The sequence below is a fragment of the Muntiacus reevesi genome, chromosome 12 (genome assembly GCF_963930625.1).
Source record: "Muntiacus reevesi chromosome 12, mMunRee1.1, whole genome shotgun sequence".
NCBI lineage: Eukaryota > Metazoa > Chordata > Mammalia > Artiodactyla > Cervidae > Muntiacus > Muntiacus reevesi.
The window spans coordinates 17,729,466-17,749,991 of record NC_089260.1 but is presented as its reverse complement, the minus strand read 5'-3'; the positions used below and the strand labels follow the sequence as shown (position 1 = coordinate 17,749,991).

At 40.8% G+C, this 20,526-nt stretch overlaps 1 protein-coding gene across 2 annotated transcripts; it reads left to right on the top strand.

Moving 5' to 3' along the window:
• Positions 1 to 4,445: 4,445 nt before the first annotated feature.
• ZNF706 (zinc finger protein 706) lies at positions 4,446 to 12,077 on the top strand. Of its 2 annotated transcripts, none has more exons than XM_065902831.1 (4): positions 4,446 to 4,708; positions 8,048 to 8,184; positions 10,981 to 11,088; positions 11,761 to 12,077. In XM_065902831.1, the coding sequence occupies exons 2-3, from the start codon at positions 8,050 to 8,052 to the stop codon at positions 11,074 to 11,076; spliced, it is 231 nt and encodes a 76-aa protein (XP_065758903.1). In that variant the 5' UTR covers positions 4,446 to 4,708; positions 8,048 to 8,049; the 3' UTR covers positions 11,077 to 11,088; positions 11,761 to 12,077. The 2 variants fall into 2 exon arrangements, with proteins under 2 accessions (XP_065758903.1, XP_065758902.1); XM_065902830.1 differs by lacking the exon at positions 4,446 to 4,708 and adding an exon at positions 5,201 to 5,220.
• The last annotated feature ends 8,449 nt before the right edge of the window (positions 12,078 to 20,526 follow it).

Below are 20,526 nucleotides of genomic sequence, written 5' to 3'. Positions count from 1 at the left end.
GTGGGAGGATGATCCCAATTATTTTGAGGAAGGGGTGGAGATTTCCAGGAATTGAGCCACTACTCAGTTTTGGCTTTTGATGGTTGGCCTCAGAACAGCTGAAGTGACTTAGATGCATGCACCCCCGCACCAGATACGTAGGTTTTATAAACATGAAGAAATTTTGCTACACCAGATAGGTATCCTATGTGCTAAGTTTTCAGTCATGTCTGACTCTTTGCGACTCTATGGACTATAACCCACCAGGCTCCTCTGTCCATGGGGCTCTCCAGGCAAGAATACTGGAGTGGGTTGCCATGATCTACTCCAGGGACCTTCCTGACCCAGTGATCAAGCCCACATCTCTTATGTCTCCTGCATTGGCAGGTGGGTTCTTTACCACTAGCACCACCTGGGAAGCCCAACATATCCTACAATGTAACTCAACTGACACTATCTACCTGTTTGTTATTGTTCAGTCACTCAGTTGTGTCTGACTCTTTGCGACCACATGGACTGCAGCACGCCAGGCTTCCTTGTCCTTTACTGTCTCCCAGAGTTTGCTCAGATTCATGTCCATTAAGCTGATGATATCATCCAACCATCTCATCCTCTGCCTATTAAAAAGCAGAAATGTCACTTTGCCAGCAAAGGTCCGTATAGTCAAAGCTATGGTTTTTTCAGTAGTCTCATACAGATATGAGAGTTGGACCATAAAGAAGGTTGAGCCCCGAAGGATTGATGCGTTCATATTTTGGTGCTGGAAAAGGCTCTTGAGAGTCCCTTGGACTGCAAGGAGATCAAACTAGTCAATCCTAAGGAAATCAGCCCTGAATATTCATTGGAAGGACTGATGCTGAAGCTGAAACTCCCAGTAATTTGGCCACCTGATTCGAAGAGCCGACTCATCGGAAAAGACCCTGATGCTGAGAAAGATTGAGGGCAGGAGAAGGGGGTGACAGGATGAGATGATTGGATGGCATCACTGACTCAATGGCATGAGTTTGAGCAAACTTCACGAGTTAATGAAGAACATGGAAGCCTGGCATGCTGCAGTCCATGGTGTTGTGGACAGTCCAATAGGACTCAGAGAAGGAACAACAAAATTAGCCAGGTTAATAGTTAGTAGCCAGGCTAACCATAATAACTATTAACAACTATTATGGTGACTACTAATAAGCTACATCTTCATGATATGTCAATAAAAGTCCTTTCAATTCCTACCATGTTTTATATGCTGCTAAGCATTGGGTCTGAGGGGGACTTACAAATAGCTGTGAAAAGAAGAAAAGCAAAAAGCAAAGGAGAAAAGGAAAGATATACCGATTTGAATGTAGAGTTCCAAGGAATAGCAAGGGGAGCTAAGAAAGCCTACCTCAGCGCTCAGTGCAAAGAAATAGAGGAAAACAATAGAACAGGAAAGACTAGAGATCTCTTCAAGAAAATTAGAGATACCAAGGCAACGTTTAATGCAAAGATGGGCTCAATAAAGGACAGAAATGGTAGGGACCTAACAGAAGCAGAAGATATTAAGAAGGGGTGGCAAGAATACACAGAAGAACTGTACAAAAAAGATCTTCACAATCCAGATAATCACGATGGTGTGAGCACTCACCTAGAGTCAGACATCCTGGAATGTGAAGTCAAGTGAGCCTTAGGAAGCATCACTATGAACGAAGCTAGTGGAGGTGATGGAATTCCTGTTAAGCTATTTCAAATCCTGAAAGATGATGCTGTAAGTGCTGCACTAAATATGCCAGCAAATTTGGAAAACTCAGCAGTGGCCACAGGACTGGAAAAGGTCAGTTTTCATTCCAATCCTAAAGAAAGGCAATGCCAAAGAATGTTCAAACTACTGCACAATTGCACTCATCTCACATGCTAGTAAAGTAATGCTCAAAATTTTCCAAGCCAGGCTTCAGCAATACATGAACTGCGAACTTCCAGATGTTCAAGCTGGTTTTAGAAAAGGCAGAGGAACCAGAGATCAAATTGGCAACATCCACTGGATCATCAAAAAAGCAAGAGTTCCAGAAAAACATCTATTTATGCTTTATTGACTATGCCAAAGCCTTCGACTGTGTGAATCACAATAAACTGTGGAAAATTCTGAAAGAGATGGGAATACCAGACCACCTGACCCACCTCTTGAGAAACCTATATGCAGGTCAGGAAGCAACAGTTAGAACTGGACATGGAACAACAGACTGGTTCCAAATCGTGAAAGGAGTAGGTCAAGGCTGCACATTGTCACTCTGTTTATTTAGCTTATATGCAGAGTACATCATGAGAGATGCTGGGCTGGAAGAAGCACAAGCTGGAATCAAGATTGCCAGGAGAAATATCTATAACCTCAGCTATTGCAGATGACACCACCCTTATGGCAGAAAGTGAGGAGGAGCTAAAGAGCCTCTTGATGAACGTGAAAGAGGAGAGTGAAAAAGTTGGCTTAAAGCTCAACATTCAGAAAACTAAGATAATGGCATCCGGTCCCATCACTTCTTGGCAAATAGATGGGGAAACAGCGGAAACAGTGGCTGACTTTATTTTTCTGGGCTCCAAAATCACCACACTGCTGCCATGAAATTAAAAGATGCTTACTCCTTGGAAGGAAAATCATGACCAACCTAGACAGCATATTAAAAAGCAGAGACATTACTTTGTCAACAAAGGTCCCTATAGTCAAGGCTATGGTTTTTACAGTGGTCATGTATGGATGTGAGAGTTGGACTATAAAGAAACCTGAGCACCGAAGAATTGATGCTTTTGAACTGTGGCGTTGGAGAAGCCTCTTGAGAGTCCCTTGGACAGCAAGGAGATCCAACGAGTCCATCCTAAAGATCAGTCTTGGGTGTTCATTGGGAGGACTGATGTTGAAGCTGAAACTCTGGTACTTTGGCCACCTAATGCAAAGAGCTGACTCATTTGAAAAGACCCTGATGCTGGGAAAGACTGAGGGCAGGAGAAGGGGATGACAGAGGATGAGATGGTTGGATGGTATCACCGACTCAATGGACATGGGTTTGGGTGGACTCCAGGAGTTGGTGATGGACAGGGAGGCCTGGCGTGCTGCGGTTCATGGGGTCACAAAGAGTCAAGACAGGACTGAGCGACTGAACTGAACTGCACTGAACTGAAGCATTGGGTATATAGAGGCACAAATGAGCTTACAATTGAATACTGGAGAAATATTGATTTGAACACGTGACTTTAAAACTGCAATATGGGAGGGCATGAAAAGGCAAGAGGAACTGAAATGAGGATGAAAAGGAAGGACTGAACAACCAGATCCATGTCTTATGCCACCCAAATGCAATCAGCAGTTAACTCCTCCCTGGCTAAACAATTGTGTGACTATACATTTCCCAATCCAGGTAACTTGCGTTGTACTATGTTCAACTAACATTTTCCTGCCCACTGACAAATTTGGGTAAGCGGAGGCTATGGGCAAGGTGGGAACGTCAAATGTAAGAGCCTTCTTTGTTGTTTTATCTGTAGTTCTAACTAAAAACCAATGTGTGTTGGGGGTGCGGAGGGCGAGGGGGAAAAAAAGCCAATGTCTAGCAAGTCTTTTCCAGATAAACTTTAATAATCGTTACAATCGCCATCTCTCTTGATTCAGCTATTAGAAATTACCAGTTGTGGCTTGTAAATCAAGACTCCCGGCTCCCCTCCCCGCCCCCCGCCCCAAATCATCTCAACCATTCCCTTAAATGTTAACAACTCAGTATATTGTTAAGTAGTCAGCCTGAAACAGTCAGGGAGGTCTAGCCGACAGTTCTCAGTGAGACAGTCAGGCGTGAATCGTGAACTCACTAAAACCCTCAGATTGGTCAAACAACCGGGGTTTCCGTGGGAACGAGGTAAAAGGCAGCTTGTGAGAGAACAAAGGCTGCGCGTCCCAGGCAAGGCCCTCCCGGCCCGCTGGCCTCACTGGAGGCGGGGTCGGCGGCGGCGGTGCGCCCGGGTGGCTGGCTCCCAGGTCGGTAACCCACGCCGCCGCGGCGCTGGCGCGCCTCTCTGGAACCCCCCCCAACCACCACCAACACCACGCTTCCACCAGGCCGAGACTGGAGACTCGTGAGAAGGAACGGGCGCGGGGGCTGAGGCCGGGCCGCCGCCTGAGTCAGTGAGCAAGCGACCTGTGAATCACACTGCAGGCCGTTACCCGACAGGACCGAGATCACGCGGCTCCCGGGGCCGGCTGAAGCCGCCTAGAAAGGAGCACGCCGGAGGGGAGGGGCGCCGGGGACAGAGCGCGACGTCCCCTGCCGTTCCTGTCTCTGAGAGGCCGCCTTCCCGGCCAGGCCTCGCCCCTCGCGCTTATGTAATAGGGGCGCGCTGCCATTGGCCCGCGAAACCGGAAGAGGCGCAGGCGCGCGTGCGGGTGGGGAGGTGGGGAGGCGGTCTGGAGGCCGGGGTAGGAAGGCGAGTGGGCGGGGGCTGCGCGGAACAGGCGGCGCTGGGGCGACTGGGAGAAGTGCGCGGCGTGCGCGAGCACGAGGCGTAGTGGCCTCCCTCAAGGCAGAGGCGGCGGGCGCGCGCGGCGGCGGCGGCGGGTGCGAGGCGCGGGCTGTTGTGCTGCCGGCTCTCGCTTTTCCCCTCCTCGGCGGGTGGAGGAGGCTGAAGCGGTGCTGGGCGCGCTCCCCTTCCTCTCCCTCCGGCCACCTCCCCCCGCGAGCCCTCTCGCGCTGCGCGGTCTCTCCGACGCAAGACTGTCCCGGCCCGGGTGAGCGGCTGTGGGGGTGGCGCTGACGCCGCAGGACGCCCGGGAGCCGGGGTGGGGGGCCTGCCGGCTGGGTCGGCGGGGGGCGTGAGGAGGCGGGCAGGTCAGCGCGGGTCGCGAGGGGCCGCCGGCCTGCCCCGCCTCCTTGAGGGGCCGCCGAGCCTGCCCTGTCCCGGCGCGGGCCGCCGGGAAGGAGGGGAATCTCGGGCGCCCGCCAGGCCCTGCAGGTGGCCGGCTCGCAGGCCGGCCCCGGCGGCGGCGGAGCGGTAGCCTTATCCGCTGGCGGCAGCAGCTGGTCGGTTTCCCTCAGCTGGGACTCCGGGTGCCCGAAGGGGCCGGGTTTCGGGCAGCGGAGGCCCCCGGGAGGCGCGTCTCGGGCCAGGGTCCGTGAGGAGGGGCCGGTAGGTAGGGGGTTCGGTGGCCAAAAAAGAGGAGGAATTCTCTCCCAGGCGGGAGAGGCCGGTCTGGGAAGGAAGGTGTGCCGAGCTTAACAGCCGGGTTCAGCGAAGTGCTGGGTAAGATAGACCTAACTGCCGGCCCTTTCATCCTCCCTCCTCTCTGAAAGGGACTTAGTTCATTAAAAAAGCCAGAGTCAAGTTGTTGTTCACTGCCCGGGCCTCTTCGTTTTCAGATACTTAATGGAAAATGATCCTACTTCCTGGATTCAAAAATTTTTTCTCTTACTCGTTTGTTTTGGTTTTAGGAGACTCTTTGGGGCAAGGCTTATATTCGGTACCTCCTGTAAGAGTCCCTCATATTGGAAGAACTCGTTATTCGCTTTACTTACTTCCCTCTTTACAGCCCCCCTCGGAGAACCATACAAAATAAAGTTATAAGCCAGCTTCTAGGTATTTGTAAATGACTTCTTGCCCCTCAGTTCGCTGCATTTAATCAAAGAGAAGTTATGCTTAGTTACGCTTAAGATTTTGTAGAAAACTCAGTTGGCTTGCGAGCAAGCCCTGAGTTGAGCTGTCCAAAAGCAGGTGGTTTGTTCGTTTGCATTTCTGCTTTCAGAAAGGAAATCAATGCAAGCGTGTCGCTAGAACTTAGGGGCCGGTCTTACGCATTTAGACTGATTTCAATTTCCTTTACCTCGTGTTTTCTGTTTTAAAAATAAGAACAGCAACCACAATCTTTTCTTTATTGAAGCTGTTATGGTTTTTTTGTTACTTTTGTGAGATGACAGTGAGAATGGGAAAATGTATTGTTAATGTTTTATTTTATCCGCAATGGTAACTGCAAAAGTTGCTTTTTTCAGATCACTGCATGAATATTTTAGCAGAATAGCTTAATAACGTTTAGATATCAAAGAAACTTCTAGAATTAGTAGCTTACCATTTTAAAAGATTTTTTTCCCCTAGTGTAAAACAGTTAAGAGGTTACATACATAACCTGTGTATTAACATACATAGCATACATCATGTGGAAGACTTCATATCCATGTGAAGCCTGAAGTATTCTGACTTAAGGTACTGATGCTAAGGCATTGAGATACTAAGAATGTTATAAACATTGAGATGTCATAAAGATTGAATACCTATCATTCAAATAATGCAGAAGTGTCCAAATCTGTTTCCATGGGAATAGGTTTGTAAACTTGCCATAAATATACTTTTTAAAAAAGCATTTCATTTGACTTGGAATTAATAAGGATTTGTTTTTTTTTTTAAATAACAAAAATGGAAGTTTAGCCTTCAGTGGCTAACACATCTGATTGTACACACCATTATTTGATGGGAATGGGGTTCTTATATTAGGCTAGCCATACTGAAAAATTTTGTAATTTGTTGAATTGCTAGGCTGGCTTCCTAGAAAAGGATTGACCTTCCTTTGTATTTTGACTTTTAAGTTCGATGTTTAATGCTAGTGGGAACTTGTCCTATGGATGTGCTTTTTGTTGTTGTTGTTCCCCATTTTCTTTTTGAGAGTAACTGGGGTGTTTCAGTGACTGTTTTGACCTCTTATCTAGTTAAGGTTCCAGTCAGAACAAGCTAACACTCTTTCCTGGTGAAGTTAATAGGTGTATTGTGTGTTCATGTCCTGAAATGACTTAAAAGTTTAAAATTTAATTGCAGTGCTAGTCAAAATTATCCATAGGGATTCTACTTAAATCCTATTTTTAAAGATCCTATTTTGAAGTATTTAAAAACCAGCTGCAACTCATTATACACCTTTTATGAACAGGTTTAACTCATTGTCTTAAAGAAGTCTGTAACTTTATTGAAAAAATAAAAACTTTTCCCCTAATTTTTAACCCATGTTAATTTCAGATTGCCAGTAGTAAAAAGGGATATCTTTCATTTTTGTGAAAGTACCCTTAATGTTAATGGATATGAATTTGAGCAAGTGCTTGGGAGATGGTGAAGGACAGGGAGGCCTGGCGAGCTGCGGTCCACAGGGTCGCAGAGACGGACATGACTGAGCAACTGAACAACAGCAGCAACCCTTAATATCACTTAATAATTTGTCCAGCAGTCATATGAAGGGCAGTTGTTTTTTTTTTTTAAAGAATAGCACAGTAATTTTATGAAACCTAAGTATTCAAGAGGATGGTTCCCACTGCTCCTGTGAACTTCTTTAGAGGCACTGGCTGACAGCTTTCATTTCTCTTAAAGTTGTAAGAATCTCAGGTCAAAGGGGAAAGTACTTTTGCAAAATGATTAAGTGATTGAGGAAGGGGCTAAACTGTCTTAGGTAAACTTTTGAAGATTACATACAGGAAAGTGTACAATTCTTAGGTGTATAGTTCAGTGAATTTTTACAAGTGAACGCTTGTATAACCATTACCTGAATCAAGACACAGAACATTATTGGCACCCCAAAAGTCTCCCTCATGTCCTTTTTTCCCATTATTACTTCCTGGATTAGTTTTGACGGTTTTAAACTTTATACCACACAGGTTCTTTGTGTCTGGCTTCTTTTCCTTTAACACTGAGATACAACCATGTTGTTGCTTGTAATAATAGTTCCTTCCCTTTGAGTGCTGCATAGTAGTCCATCATAGAAGTCTGCCACACCTTATGTATCTACTCTACTATTAATAAGCATTTGGAGTCTTTCCAATTTTGGAAACAGGTGCACTGAGCATTCTTGAGCATTACCTTTTGCTGTACAAAAATGTATTTGCATTTCTATTAATATATACTAAGAGTGGAATTGTGAGATTATAGTGTAGGTGACTAGTTTTCTACAGTGGTTATAGCAATTTATCCTCTAGTAGCATTATGTGTGAGAATTTGAAAATCCATACATTTTGATTGATATTTCTGTAAAACAGCTGTCCAGTTCTTGGGGTGTTATCATACTAAGATTTCGCTCTAATGTCTGAACTTCTGTTTTCAGATATGGCTCGTGGACAGCAGAAGATTCAGTCTCAGCAGAAAAATGCCAAAAAGCAAGCTGGACAAAAGAAGAAACAAGGACATGATCAGAAGGCTGCTGCCAAAGCTGCCTTAATATATACCTGCACTGTCTGTAGGGTAAGGGGAATTGAAAGACATAGCTTCCTACAGCCATACCACCCTGAATGTGCCCAGTCTTATCTGAAAGACATAGCTCTCTCATGGACAATTCTTTCATTAGAGATTGGTTTGTATAGGTTAAAATTTTGCAAACATTGCAAGATAAATGCTTTACTTGAAATAGGAGATTTGAGAGGTGGTTGTGTTAGGAACCCATCTTCATTCTTCTATTCAATGATTTTATATATATGTGTGTGTGTGTGTGTGTATGTGTGTGTTTTGTCTTTGCCTTGAGACACATAAGAATCTTAGTTCCCTGACTAGGTTTTGAATCTATGACCCCCCAGTAGAGGCACAGAGTCCTCTAACCACTGAACCACCTTAGCTGCTGCTGCTGCTGCTAAGTCACTTCAGTCATGTCCGACTCTGTGCAACCCCATAGACGGCAGCTCACCAGGCTTCCCTGTCCCTGGGATTCTCCAGGCAAGAACACTGGAGTGGCTTGCCATTTCCTTCTCCAGCGCATGAAAGTGAAAAGTGAAAGTGAAGTTGCTCAGTCATGTCCGACTCTTGGTGACCCCATGGACTGCTGCCTACCAGTCTTCTCCGTCCATGGGATTTTCCAGGCAAGAGTACTGGAGTGGGTTGCCATTGCCATCTCTGAACTGCCTTAGAACTCCCAACAATTATAGTTTTGGAATAGCTCCTCTGGCCAGACACAGTTCTCTTGGTGTTATTGAGAAGGAATGAACAAAGCAAAAACCCTTTCCTCATGGAGAAAAAAGATGTCTTCTTAAGGGCAAATAATATACTTTGAACTTCGTAAGAAAAGTCAGATTTACATTCTTAATTTAGAGCTATATAAGACACCTCTGGTTATATACTTGGCTTTTTTTTTTCCTTTGCTAAATTTGTAGTTATGTCTACAAAACTAGAGTATATTCATGTTGAGGACTTTCACTAATATTAATGTGTTTTATTAGATTGAAGAATAATCATAACAGCTGCTATTGAGTGCTTACGAGGTGCCAGACACTGAGCCACATGTTTTACATGTATGCGCCCATTAATCACACAACTCCTCTGTGGCATAAAGTACTTTTATTTTACAGAAGAGTGAATTGAGTCATGGGGAGTTAAATAACTTGTGCTGGGTCACCCAGCTAGTATGTTGGAGAGCTGGGATCTGAACCCTGGAGGTCCACCTCCGGAGCCCACTTTCTGAACCGCTATACCACACTGCCACGCAGTTTTTCTTAAATACCAGGCCAGGGTGGTTTTTTTTTTTTTTTTTTTCTTGCCTGTTTAAGCTCACCACTCTTTTTTTTTCTTCATAGTATTTTTATTTTTGGCTGCGAGGGGTCTTTGCTGCTGCTAGTGGACTTTCTCTAGTTGGGGCAACTGGGGGCTGCTCTGCAGGCTTCTCATCGTGGTGGCTTTTCTTGTTGGGGAGCTCGGGTTCTAGGGCACAGGGGCTTCAGTAGTTGCAGCACTCAGGCTTAGGCGTTGTGGGTTGCAGGCCCTTGTGTGTGTGTGTCCAGTACTTGAGATGCATGGGCTCTAGAGCTTGGGCTTAGTTGCTCCACAGCATGTGGAGTTTCCCAGACCAGGGGTTAAGCCTGTGTCCCCTGTGTTGGCAGGTGGATTCTTACCCACTGTGCCACCAGGGAAGTCCCCTAAGGTCACCGCCCTTGAAGTTAGTGAATAAAAGTGCATGGTGAGGTGGTTCCAGTTACAGTAGACTTTTTTTCCTTCTGTATGTCTGGATAGAATTGGTAGTATGGATGGGAAGTGGCTCAGATGCTCAGTCTATCTGACTGTTCACGACCCGATGGACTGTAGCCTGCTAGTCCTCTGTGTCCATGAGATTCTGCAGGCAAGAATACTGGAGAGGGGGTGCCATTTCATCCACCAGGGGGCTTTCACAACCTGGGATCAAACCCATGTCTGTTACATCTCCTGCGTTGACAGGCAGATTATTTACCACTGCGCCACCTGGGAAGCCCATGGTTGGAAGGGATATTGATAAGACTTGATTGATTCCTGGACTAAAGTTAAATCTTTTATTGAAGTCATTACCGATGAAAGAATTCCTAACTCCTTAAAAGTTCTCATTAATAGAAGAAATCTGTTACATTAAATAACTTGTTTTTATTGAGCTTTGATATACACAAAATAATGAGATTGAGCATGCTTCAGATTCTGTTTGTAAGGAGACAAGGTAAAAGTAAATTTCACTAAATTACTAACGAAAAAATACTTTGACCTAAAAATACTAGAGTATCTCAGATAGAACGCAAAACAACAAAAAATGTTTATTTAATGTTTTATCTAATGTAAAGTACTTAAAGAATAAATAATTGAATGTCCTTGCCAGGTAAGTCAGTATAGTGTAGTATTTGAGGTCTGAAGTACCTAGTACTAAGTTAAACACAGGTACTGGACAAATTAAACTGTAGGTTTTAGTTTCTTTAGCACATAAAATGTGGATAGTAGAAACTGATTTAAGATTACAAGAAGATTCTATGAAAAGTTTGGTAACAATGCTGAACAGAATATGTCCAGTAAATGTTATCTATTGTTTGTTGTTAATCAGGTAATACTCTATGTGACCCATCCCTTTTTATATGTGAAATGTGGGATATGCTACGAGTTTCTTTAAAGTCCTTTTTCATGTGTCAGCCAGTAAGTTAAAGGAGTTTAAAAGTGTTTTGCAATAGTTACTGATCATGAACAGGCTTAGGATTTTAAAAACACACTTTTATTTCATGAATCAGATCTAACTCTTCTTTTTTGCACAATTTTTAAAATTAGACACAAATGCCAGACCCTAAGACCTTCAAGCAGCACTTTGAGAGCAAGCATCCTAAGACTCCACTTCCTCCAGAATTAGCTGATGTTCAGGCATAAAGTTGTTTACAGGTAATTGACATTTTCTTTTGCTAATGTCAGGTTGTATATAAGAACAGAATTATCTTCTGTGATTGTAAAATTGATTTCTGTCTTCTAGCTGAGACTTCATTACTGCCCTCTTTTAAGTTAACGTGTAACTTTGCAATTGTTAGAAGTCCATTTTCCCAGACCATATCCTTTCAATGCCTTTGAAACATCCAAGTTTTTACCACTGTGGCCAAAAATGGGATGAGGCTGGCCAACTCTGGTCCAAGAATGGAAGAGTTTTCAGCTTAAAGAAAATAACCATTATAAAGGTATTTGAGGATCTTGCTCCCAGAAATGATGCAGACCATAGTCAGTGAGTGCTTTTTTCTTGGTATTTGACTTAGAGTGCTTAGCAGAGTACCTTAAAATATAAGGTAGGATGTAGGCATTCATTATAAACTGGACAGTTACTTGAAAATAATCAGTTTGTACTTTCTGTGTGGTTGGATTTTTTCCTTAATGGTGGTGATGGTATATGTATGAGAATTATTTCTTTTTATATTCGTCAAAGATCTGTTTCTAAAACTTAGTTGACAAATCTGTCAGGCTGACTTCATAGCTTAGGCATGTTTTGCTTTTTTTAAAGACACTTGAAATACATATAAATCATATTTATGTAATGCTTACATTCACTGAACATCTTATGTTTTATAGGTGAATACGTGACACCTTTGATTCTTCTACTGTCTCAGACCTTAGGTAACAAACCTGCAGCTGCTTTTCTAACAAACTGTTGATCAGCAAAAATAAAGGGGCTACAGAAACACTCATTTTTATGCTGTTCCCTTTTGGGCTTCATGCAAAGACAATTCTGTGTAAATGTACAGTTGACTCTGATTTGGAAATCTGAAAATCAGTCCATCCTTGTTATAAAAAATTTTTTTACAATTGTAATTATATTGATGTTCATATTGTGTAAAATAACTCATTTAATAAAGTAGTACTTTGATTTTACAACATCACAGGATAAATGATTTTAGAAATTCTGTTCTTTCTACATTATTTGCCTTATAAAAATCTAATTAATTCATCAGCTGAAATTGCAAGCGCAGTTCTTAGGTCCTTTTCTCAGTTCAGGGGCAGGTTCATAGTTAAATCAGAGCAGACTCATTCACTAATTTGTGCACAGGATTTTATTGGCAGTTGCTGACCTAGGTGAAGAATGACTTACCTGCTGCCTTAGTATATTGCAATCGTGTCATTTTTCCCTCTTCCTGTGATTGAGGTTGGACTATTTCAGCTTGCTGTGTGACCTGGTTATACCTGCCAGCCAGGTATAGCCTGTAGATAACTAATATATTCTTCAGATTGGTAGGATTGTCAGTGAGCCCTCCTGAAAAATTATGTTCTAAAGTATATGCCACAATAAAATAAGCAGCCTGTTGTATAATATAAAATATGATGGAACATATGTGAACTGGTAAAGCGCTTTTATAAATTATACTTGATTCTTTGAAAATTGTTTAAGTTCTTTGATTTGAAATTGAACTTCATAATTTTGGAAGGCGTTTTTGGAAGTTAATAATAATTTGGCCCATTTATGAATGGATTTTGCAGTAACGGAAGGATTGGAATGACTTGTGGCTGGGTTAACTCCCAGAACCGTCTCCTTTCTTTCCTTTTTAAGTGAATAGTTGATTTTAGGAGTTTACTTTGTTCTGGTCCCTAAAATCAAAGACTGTGTATAGTATGACTTGCATGTGAACTAGAAAAGTACTAAAATAGGCCAACATCCACATTTTTTTTTTTACTCTTAAGGATGGGGAAGTGGGTTGGTTCGGATGAATGCGGTAAATCCTACCCAATTAAAAAAGACTAATTTTAGATTTCTTCTAATTTGCTTTTGCCAACTGTTAATACTAAGTAAAACCGCTGTAACTCAGTTTAAATTTTAAAGTTGATTTAATAGGAAGAACATGCAAATATTTACTGGTATTGCTTAGAGCCACAAATCTGATCCTGTGGATTGATTACAAAATGCATTCCCTCTTTCTGCTGTAACTCATCACTGCATTTGTTTTATAGCTGTGCATTTTCTGCCCGCCTTGTTTGTCTTCAGTGTAAGTTTAAAATAAGATATTTCCAAGGAAAAGCTTCAGTGGTGATAGTTTCTTAGCAATTCCTATTCTTATACTCTTACTTTAAAATAGTAATTTTTTCCATGTACTTAATTTCCTCAGTTTCAGATTTATTATCTGTTAATTCCAAATATGTTGGTTACCAGACATTAGAATTTGCCTAATTGCTTACAGTGGGTATTACAGAAGTTATGGTTAAATTACAATTTAAAAGTTTTTAAAAGTGCTTTGAGCATATGTATGTTTATGTTAGTAACGGATCATTTACAAACCTTTTACAAGTTTTGGGGTTTTTTTTTTTGCTTTATTGACTGTAATTCAGAATAAAAGCTTTATGTTCTTGTGTTTAACCCTTTTTTATAAGCAGCTAGACCTCAGTGATAGGGAAATGGCTCCACTGATGTTGAATAAGACATTCTTATACTTCATGTGAGGGTTATTAGTGCAGTCCCCTTTTTTTGTGTTTGGCTTAAATCTACTAGCAGGGGAAAATTTTAAACATCTTCATTATTTAATTTGAAGATTCTTTAACAGATGACAGCTTAGTTCGTTGTAAAACTCTTATGGTGTCTTTGAAGACTTGATAAAATACACAGAATTGCTCCTATTGTATTCTGTATTACCATTAGTTACCAAAAGGAATGGGGTTAAGATTAGACTTGTTTCCATTCTCTTTCTTATGGCTCTGCATCCCCATGTTTAACTGACACATTGGGGGCTCAGTTGTGTGCTGTAATGTCTTATTAAAGAAGATATTTAAACTAAACTAGTCTAATTTCTTCTACATTTTAGGAGGTTTTTATATTGCCTCTTCCCAGTTAAAAAAATGTTTTTTTCAATTCAGAATTATCTCGAGTGTAGAATTGGTAGTTCTAAGGGTGACAGATTTCTTTATTTCTCAGTGTTTTCCCTTTATCTATTTGGGATCTGTAGGATACTTAAGAAAAAAAGAAAAAAACCCTTGTTTAGAACCTAGCTATATTAGTGGAGGAAATAATCGACTATTAATATAAAAATAATACTAAAAAAATGCTTAGATCAGTTAATTAAATTGGATAAGTCCTTAAAGACATAGACTCAGATTTGAGAGAACACGTTTTGTTTTATATTAAGCTACTGTATACTGGATAATCACATCATAATTAAAACCTGAGATGTGTGTATCATGAATAAGATAGACTTTACCAGCATTACTATTTTACCCCTCCAGAACCTTTATTTTTCATTTTTTAAATATGTGGATTGTATTGTACCTCTTCTAAAATGTGGATATATAGAGACCTTTTTCTATAATAGAGTGACCCACCCACCACAGTCCAAACTATTAACTGAAATATATTTAAACCTCTGTTTCTACATTAACTCATTTGTGCTAGAATTTTCATTTTGGGGGCAATTTTTGGTATGGTTTAGTTTTGGTCAGAGAATATACTTTTTAGAATGTATCACAATGAGGATCAACACTAGGGGGTTGTATTTGCTGTGACTTTACATTTTGAGATCTTTCAAGCTAGCTTAATTTTTATCTGTTAAAGTTTCCGAAAACTCTTTACTCCCAGTGTGAAGATTTAATAAAACATCTATCTATTTGGCTGAGAAAATAGATGTTTTATTAATGAAAGTACAACTTGTCTTTATTAATTGTGGATTACCATATTAAACTGAAAATTAAATGTCTTCTATTTTAAATGCTCTTTGGCTACACTGTTTACTAAGTTACCATCTTTGGGGAGTTTTTTAACCATTGTTTAGCTCCAGTTTTTTTAATATAATACAGCTCCAAATTTAAAATCTACTCATAGACAGACTTTAGGCATTTATTTATATCCGTAAGGGTATATCTGTATTGTGAAGTAATTCTGTTAAAATCATATTCCTTTCTAGTCATTTTTTAATTTATACAGTATCATTGTTTCTTACATGATATTAATAATAACAGCTTAGGGTTTGGTAGACAGAAGTATTTCACTTTATCACCACTTGTGTTATAAAATTCAGAATGGGACCTGCATTTTGGATTCTAATATATTAAAATTTTAATTAGGAAATAAGGCCATCATAATATTTCCTCTAACAATGTTAAGTGTTTCTCAAAATGAGATCTATAGCTAAGATGACCATCTCTGGTTTGCCAGAGACACCACTTTGGCTTAAATTTTGATTTTATATTAATTGATATTTAATATCAAAGTAATTATATGTAATCTACTTCAAAATCTCAATATTGCCTCCTTCACTCGTATCAGTTTATAAGGTCAGTGTGTAAGACAACTAAAGTACTTTTTTTGGCCACGCCTCCACAGCTTGTGGTATCTTGGTTACCTGACCAGGCATTGAGCATGCGCCCACGCAGTGGAAGCACTGAGTCCTCACCACTGGACCGCCAGGGAATTCCTTGAAGTGCTTTTTGTAAATGTTAAGTTTATTTTATTTTTTAAATGACTATGGTACCCAGAAATTCTTACTTGTTAAATGGGAATGTGGGATACTGGCAAGGTGTGTCTTTCAAAGACTTTGAATCTATTTTATTTAATTATTTTAATATATCCTACTGATACTTAAATATCTGGTAAAATTAACTAGCTTTTAAAACTCCGAAATGCCTTTATTCACAGATATTCATATAAACTTTATATTGTTCGTACCATATTATTCAGACTTTTGACTCCTGCTCATCTTTTATTCAAAGGACCTAGGGGAAATGGCCAGATGGGTTAAGAGGTACTGCCTCTTAGTATAGAACACTTGTACTGAGGAAGGAAGGGAAGTCTGTAGCATTGGCTACAAGTCAGACATCCTCTGGGCTAAACATATTGAAAACTTCTGATTTTGATATAGGATGCTTCTACATGTTATTTGATCTGTATCTCTGATTTTTTTTTTCTTCGTAGTGAAAGTGAAGTTGCTCAGTCCTGTCCAACTCTTTGCGACCCCCTGGATTGTAGCCTACCAGGCCCCTCAGTCCATGGAATTTTCCAGGCAAGAGTACTGGAGTGGGTTGCCATTTCCAGGAAGGTTTATTCAGGGAAGAAACACTCCATGCACAGAATGTGGGCCATCTCAGAAGGCAGGAGAGGCAAGAGCAGTCTCTGAAATTTTTTATAAACTCTTAATTTGGGGATACTTTAGAAGTTATAAAGGTAGTACTGAAAAGTTGTTCTGTCCCTTCACCCAATTTCACTTTACCCTAATATTATAATCTTACATTATTTTCTCTGTCAGAACTAAGAAACCATCACTGGTATGTTATCAGCTGCAGTTTATCTGTAATATCTTTTTTGTGTTCCAAGATCCAGTCCAGAATACCACACTATATTTAGTTATTTCGTCTTGGTCTCTTGTGGCCTCTGATTGTTTCTCAGTCTGCCGTATTCTTTATGACCTTCACAGTTTTGAGGTGCATGCAGTTATATTGTAGAATGTCTCTCAGGTTGAATTTGTCTTTTTTCTCATGGTTACGTTGGGGTAACAGGTGTTTGGGGAAGAAAACCACAAAGGTAAAGTGCCCTTCACCTATCATTGCGGAGATGAATGATCCCCAGGTGACATCACTGGTGATGTTAATCTCTGTCCCTTGGTTAAGGTGCTCTGGGTCAGGTTTCTCCACGGAAAATCACTATTTTTTTCTTTGCATATGCTGTCTTTTTCAAGTACTGGGATGTCCAGCCCTTACTCAAGGGGCATGGGGATTTAGCTCCACCTGCTGGAGGGGAAAATAATGTACATTATTTGAAATTCTTCTATAAGGAGGATTTGTTCTCCACATTTGTTTATTCAGTCGTTTATTTATATCCATATGGACTCAGTACTCTTATTTTGTTATTCAGATTATTCTGGCTTTGGCCATCTTTCGCATTGTCTCACATAGCCCCTTGATGTGCCCCATTTGTTTTTGAGCCTTTCCTTATCACTGGAGGAAGCTCCGGGCTAATCTTGTGTGTGTCCTGCACCAGCCCTGGAAGGAACTATTTCTCCAAAGAGACCTGATTCCTCTTACTGGAGAATGGTATTTAGAAACCAAGAACTGGGCACTGGGCGTGAGGGTTTTGTTTTATTTATGAAATGTTGGCCTGTTTCCTACCATTAATATATTATCTGTGGGTTGTGGGGGAGAAAAGTATTGTTCTCCCAGATCTTTAGGCAGTGGACTGTGAATGAGGAGTTTTCACAACTGCACATCATTACTGAAACGTGCTCTGTAAAAAAAAGTTTGTCATTTTATTTTTTTGTTTTTGTTTCTTAAAGCATTCTGTTACATTTGTTGAGAATAATATATGTGAAGTTGTTTTATAAACTGTAAAGTGTTAGTCACTCAGTCATGTCCAACTCTTTGTGACCCCATGGACTGTAGCCCGCCAGGCTCCTCTGTCATGGGATTCTCCAGGCAAGAATACTGGAGTGGGTTGTCATTTCCTTCTCCGTATAAATTGTAAAGCATTATATAAAAGCGATGAATTATTATAGAAAATGTAACAAAGTTCCCTAATCTTTAGAAATTAAAATTTGTTTTAAGGGATATCATATTTATGTAATTGTAGGCTATATTAAGTGCTTTGCATGTCTTAGAGACAGTAATGTCTGCAGGCATATATAGGAAGGAGATGCTGTGTGTGGGTTGGAGAGGTTGGTCTGTGCTGGGGAGGAGGAGTGAATGGGGAAGCAAAGTGAGGGTGGCTGAGTGAGCTCAGGCAAGTACATAAAGTTTCTTTGACAGAAAGTGAGTAGGCAACCAGAGCACAAGGCTTGTGAATGAGAGCCTTTGAGTCCACGGCTCAGAGCAGGGAGCAGGCATTCGAAGGGGAGCAGATTGTGCGATGCGCATACTCTGCAGTGAATAGTTCATTTTACTCCCAACACCACGGGGCCCCTTTCAGGGTGTGGGGACAGGGAAGTGACATGTTACTAGGATTAATATTCAACAGAGATATGGTGTTGGTACTGTTTTGATAGAGATCTTTTTACAACCTCTGGCACTTTCCCTGTCCATAATTGAATTTGGGATTATTCAGTGTCATTAAGAATGCAGATTTACAGGTAGAATTTTGCTCTGCTATAGTGCAGTGGTACTGTGAGGGTCCAAAACCTTGTGTTTAGGGAGATTTGCCTCTGCTGTAAATGGTCCCAGACTACAGCAAGTCTGTGATATTTGTTGTCTTCTTCACTATAAAAGTAATACATTTTCATAATCTATTGAATTCTGGGGACTAGTAGTAAAGTTGAATATTAAAAGATCGTAACAGAAACTTTTTGGTGAATATTCTATCTCACATACGTACCTGTGCATACATGGCAAATATATTTTTATAAGTTAATACACACTTTCATGTCATTCTTTGCATATTATGTTTTTGTACTGTGCCATTTCGCTAATGTTATAACAAGTGGAGTTTTCTTCATATAAAGTTTGTAAGTGAATTTTTGTGGAGTCAGTCCCACGGTTTGAAAGATCCCCTGGAGGAGGGCATGGCAACCCACCCCAGCATTCTTGCCTGGATAGTTCCATTGGCAGAGGAGCCTGGCAGGCTATACAGCCCATGGGGTCACAAAGAGTCAGACTTGACTGAGTGACTGAGCACGCAGCATAATGATCCATAGGGTAGATTTGCTGTAGTTTTCTTTGTCGTATAATAATTCCCTTGTTGTTGATCATTTAGATTTTTTCAAATTTACGCAGAAGGCTTTTGTTTCCACATATAGCATTCAGCATCATAAACTTTAAAGCTCATGCAAGGAGATAGGTCATGAGATTCTGAAGAATGTGTTGTATTTTATTAAAATAGAAGATGAGAAAGAACCTGAGCAGAAGCCTGGTAGCATAGGGGAGGCGGGAGCATATTATACTTGACCTTGAATATAATTGCATCACCTTTTTGAATACTAGCACTCTTCCTTAAATTTGGTAGCTTAAGCATAGTGTATTTCCTTAATTTGTAGTGGAGCTTGATCATCTTAATTATATTAGTACAAAAGTTATAGGATCTGTCTATACTACTTGCTGGACGTCTTAACAGATTTTTATTCAAGGGTGATGAAATTTGCTTGATTTATTGATATCTGCCTGTTACAAAGAAAACGACAGTAATTTTTATTATGTGAGTTCAATTTACAGTAACAAAATAGGCTTTTGTGTTTCTAGATCTTTTTAGATTTCTCATAAAAAAAGAAATACATTTCTCAACCAAATAGATTGTATTTAAGCCTGGCTTTGAGTAGCCAGTATTTCTGATAGGAACAGAGTTCCTTAAATAGAATAGAAGGTTGTTTAAAGCTGTACTTGAATGACCCAGTGAGAAAAAGGACAACATCCAGTTTCAAATTTGACTCTGCTTTTCCCCAGCCGAGTAAACTTGGACAGGTCACTTCACTTTCTGAGCTGTGGAATCTTCGTCTCCTTACAAAATGTAGAAACCTAATAATTGACCTCAGGATTGTTCTGACTTCAGGAGTGAGTGAGAGCCCCTTCCAGTCCATGGTGCTGAGCACTGGTGCTCAGTAACTTAGCTTTCCTCCCCTCCTCTCCCTTCCCCCTGCCCTTCTGCTGAAATGCAGCACATAATGTGTCTCACACATGCCCTTCTTGTTTTCTTCCTGTTTCTTCTGTGCTTTTCTGACTGAAATGCTTTCTTGTCTCTTCATCAAGCCCAGGCTCGTGTGGATGTAATATCCATTCTTCAGGACTCAACTCAGATGCTGATTTTTTTTTTTCCCCTTGAAGATCAGCATTTTTTTTAAATGTGCTAAATGTGGGAAAGGAATACACAATAAACATGAAACATGCCTACAAACTATTAAAAATAATGTTAAGGAGACTAAATTTTAGAAGGGCAAAGTTCCTGAAAAGCAGTAAATAAAAATAATTGTTTCAGTTAAGTCACAATAACAAGGAATGGGTGTTGGGTAGTGCGGCCTTAGCAAGTCCTATTGATACGCCATGTATTTTGTGAAAGTCTCACTAGAAATGAAACGAACCCATGGTAAGGAAATACCAAAGGGACATGTGATCTCATTGAGTGTTCAATTTGGCCTTGATTATAATCACAACTCAGCTGTAGAAATTTACAGAATTTGATACTCTTAAATCTGAACTACTGTCATTCTAGGATGAGATGCTACCCAGATGAGAAGCTGCCTGGAGGCTAGAGATAGATAGTTTGTGTCTTGATTTTCAGAAAACACAAGAGAGAATGTTAAAGAAAGTGCAGGATGGGAAATGTGCTCTTAGTCTCTAGGTAAATGTGCACATTGTCTTTTTACTGTGAACCTCCCTTTTCCTCGCTCTTCTGAAGTGGTTAGGTAGGGTCTCCGTTGCCCAGCGGGTGTACACACGCACCTGGGCTGACCG

What these genes read in the sequence shown, in the direction of transcription:
- ZNF706 (XM_065902831.1), top strand. Translation starts at nt 8,050, where the DNA reads ATGGCTCGTGGACAGCAGAAGATTCAGTCTCAGCAGAAAAATGCCAAA. An exon ending in ATACCTGCACTGTCTGTAGG is followed by an intron (nt 8,185 to 10,980) that starts GTAAGGGGAATT and finishes TTTTAAAATTAG; the next exon opens with ACACAAATGCCAGACCCTAA.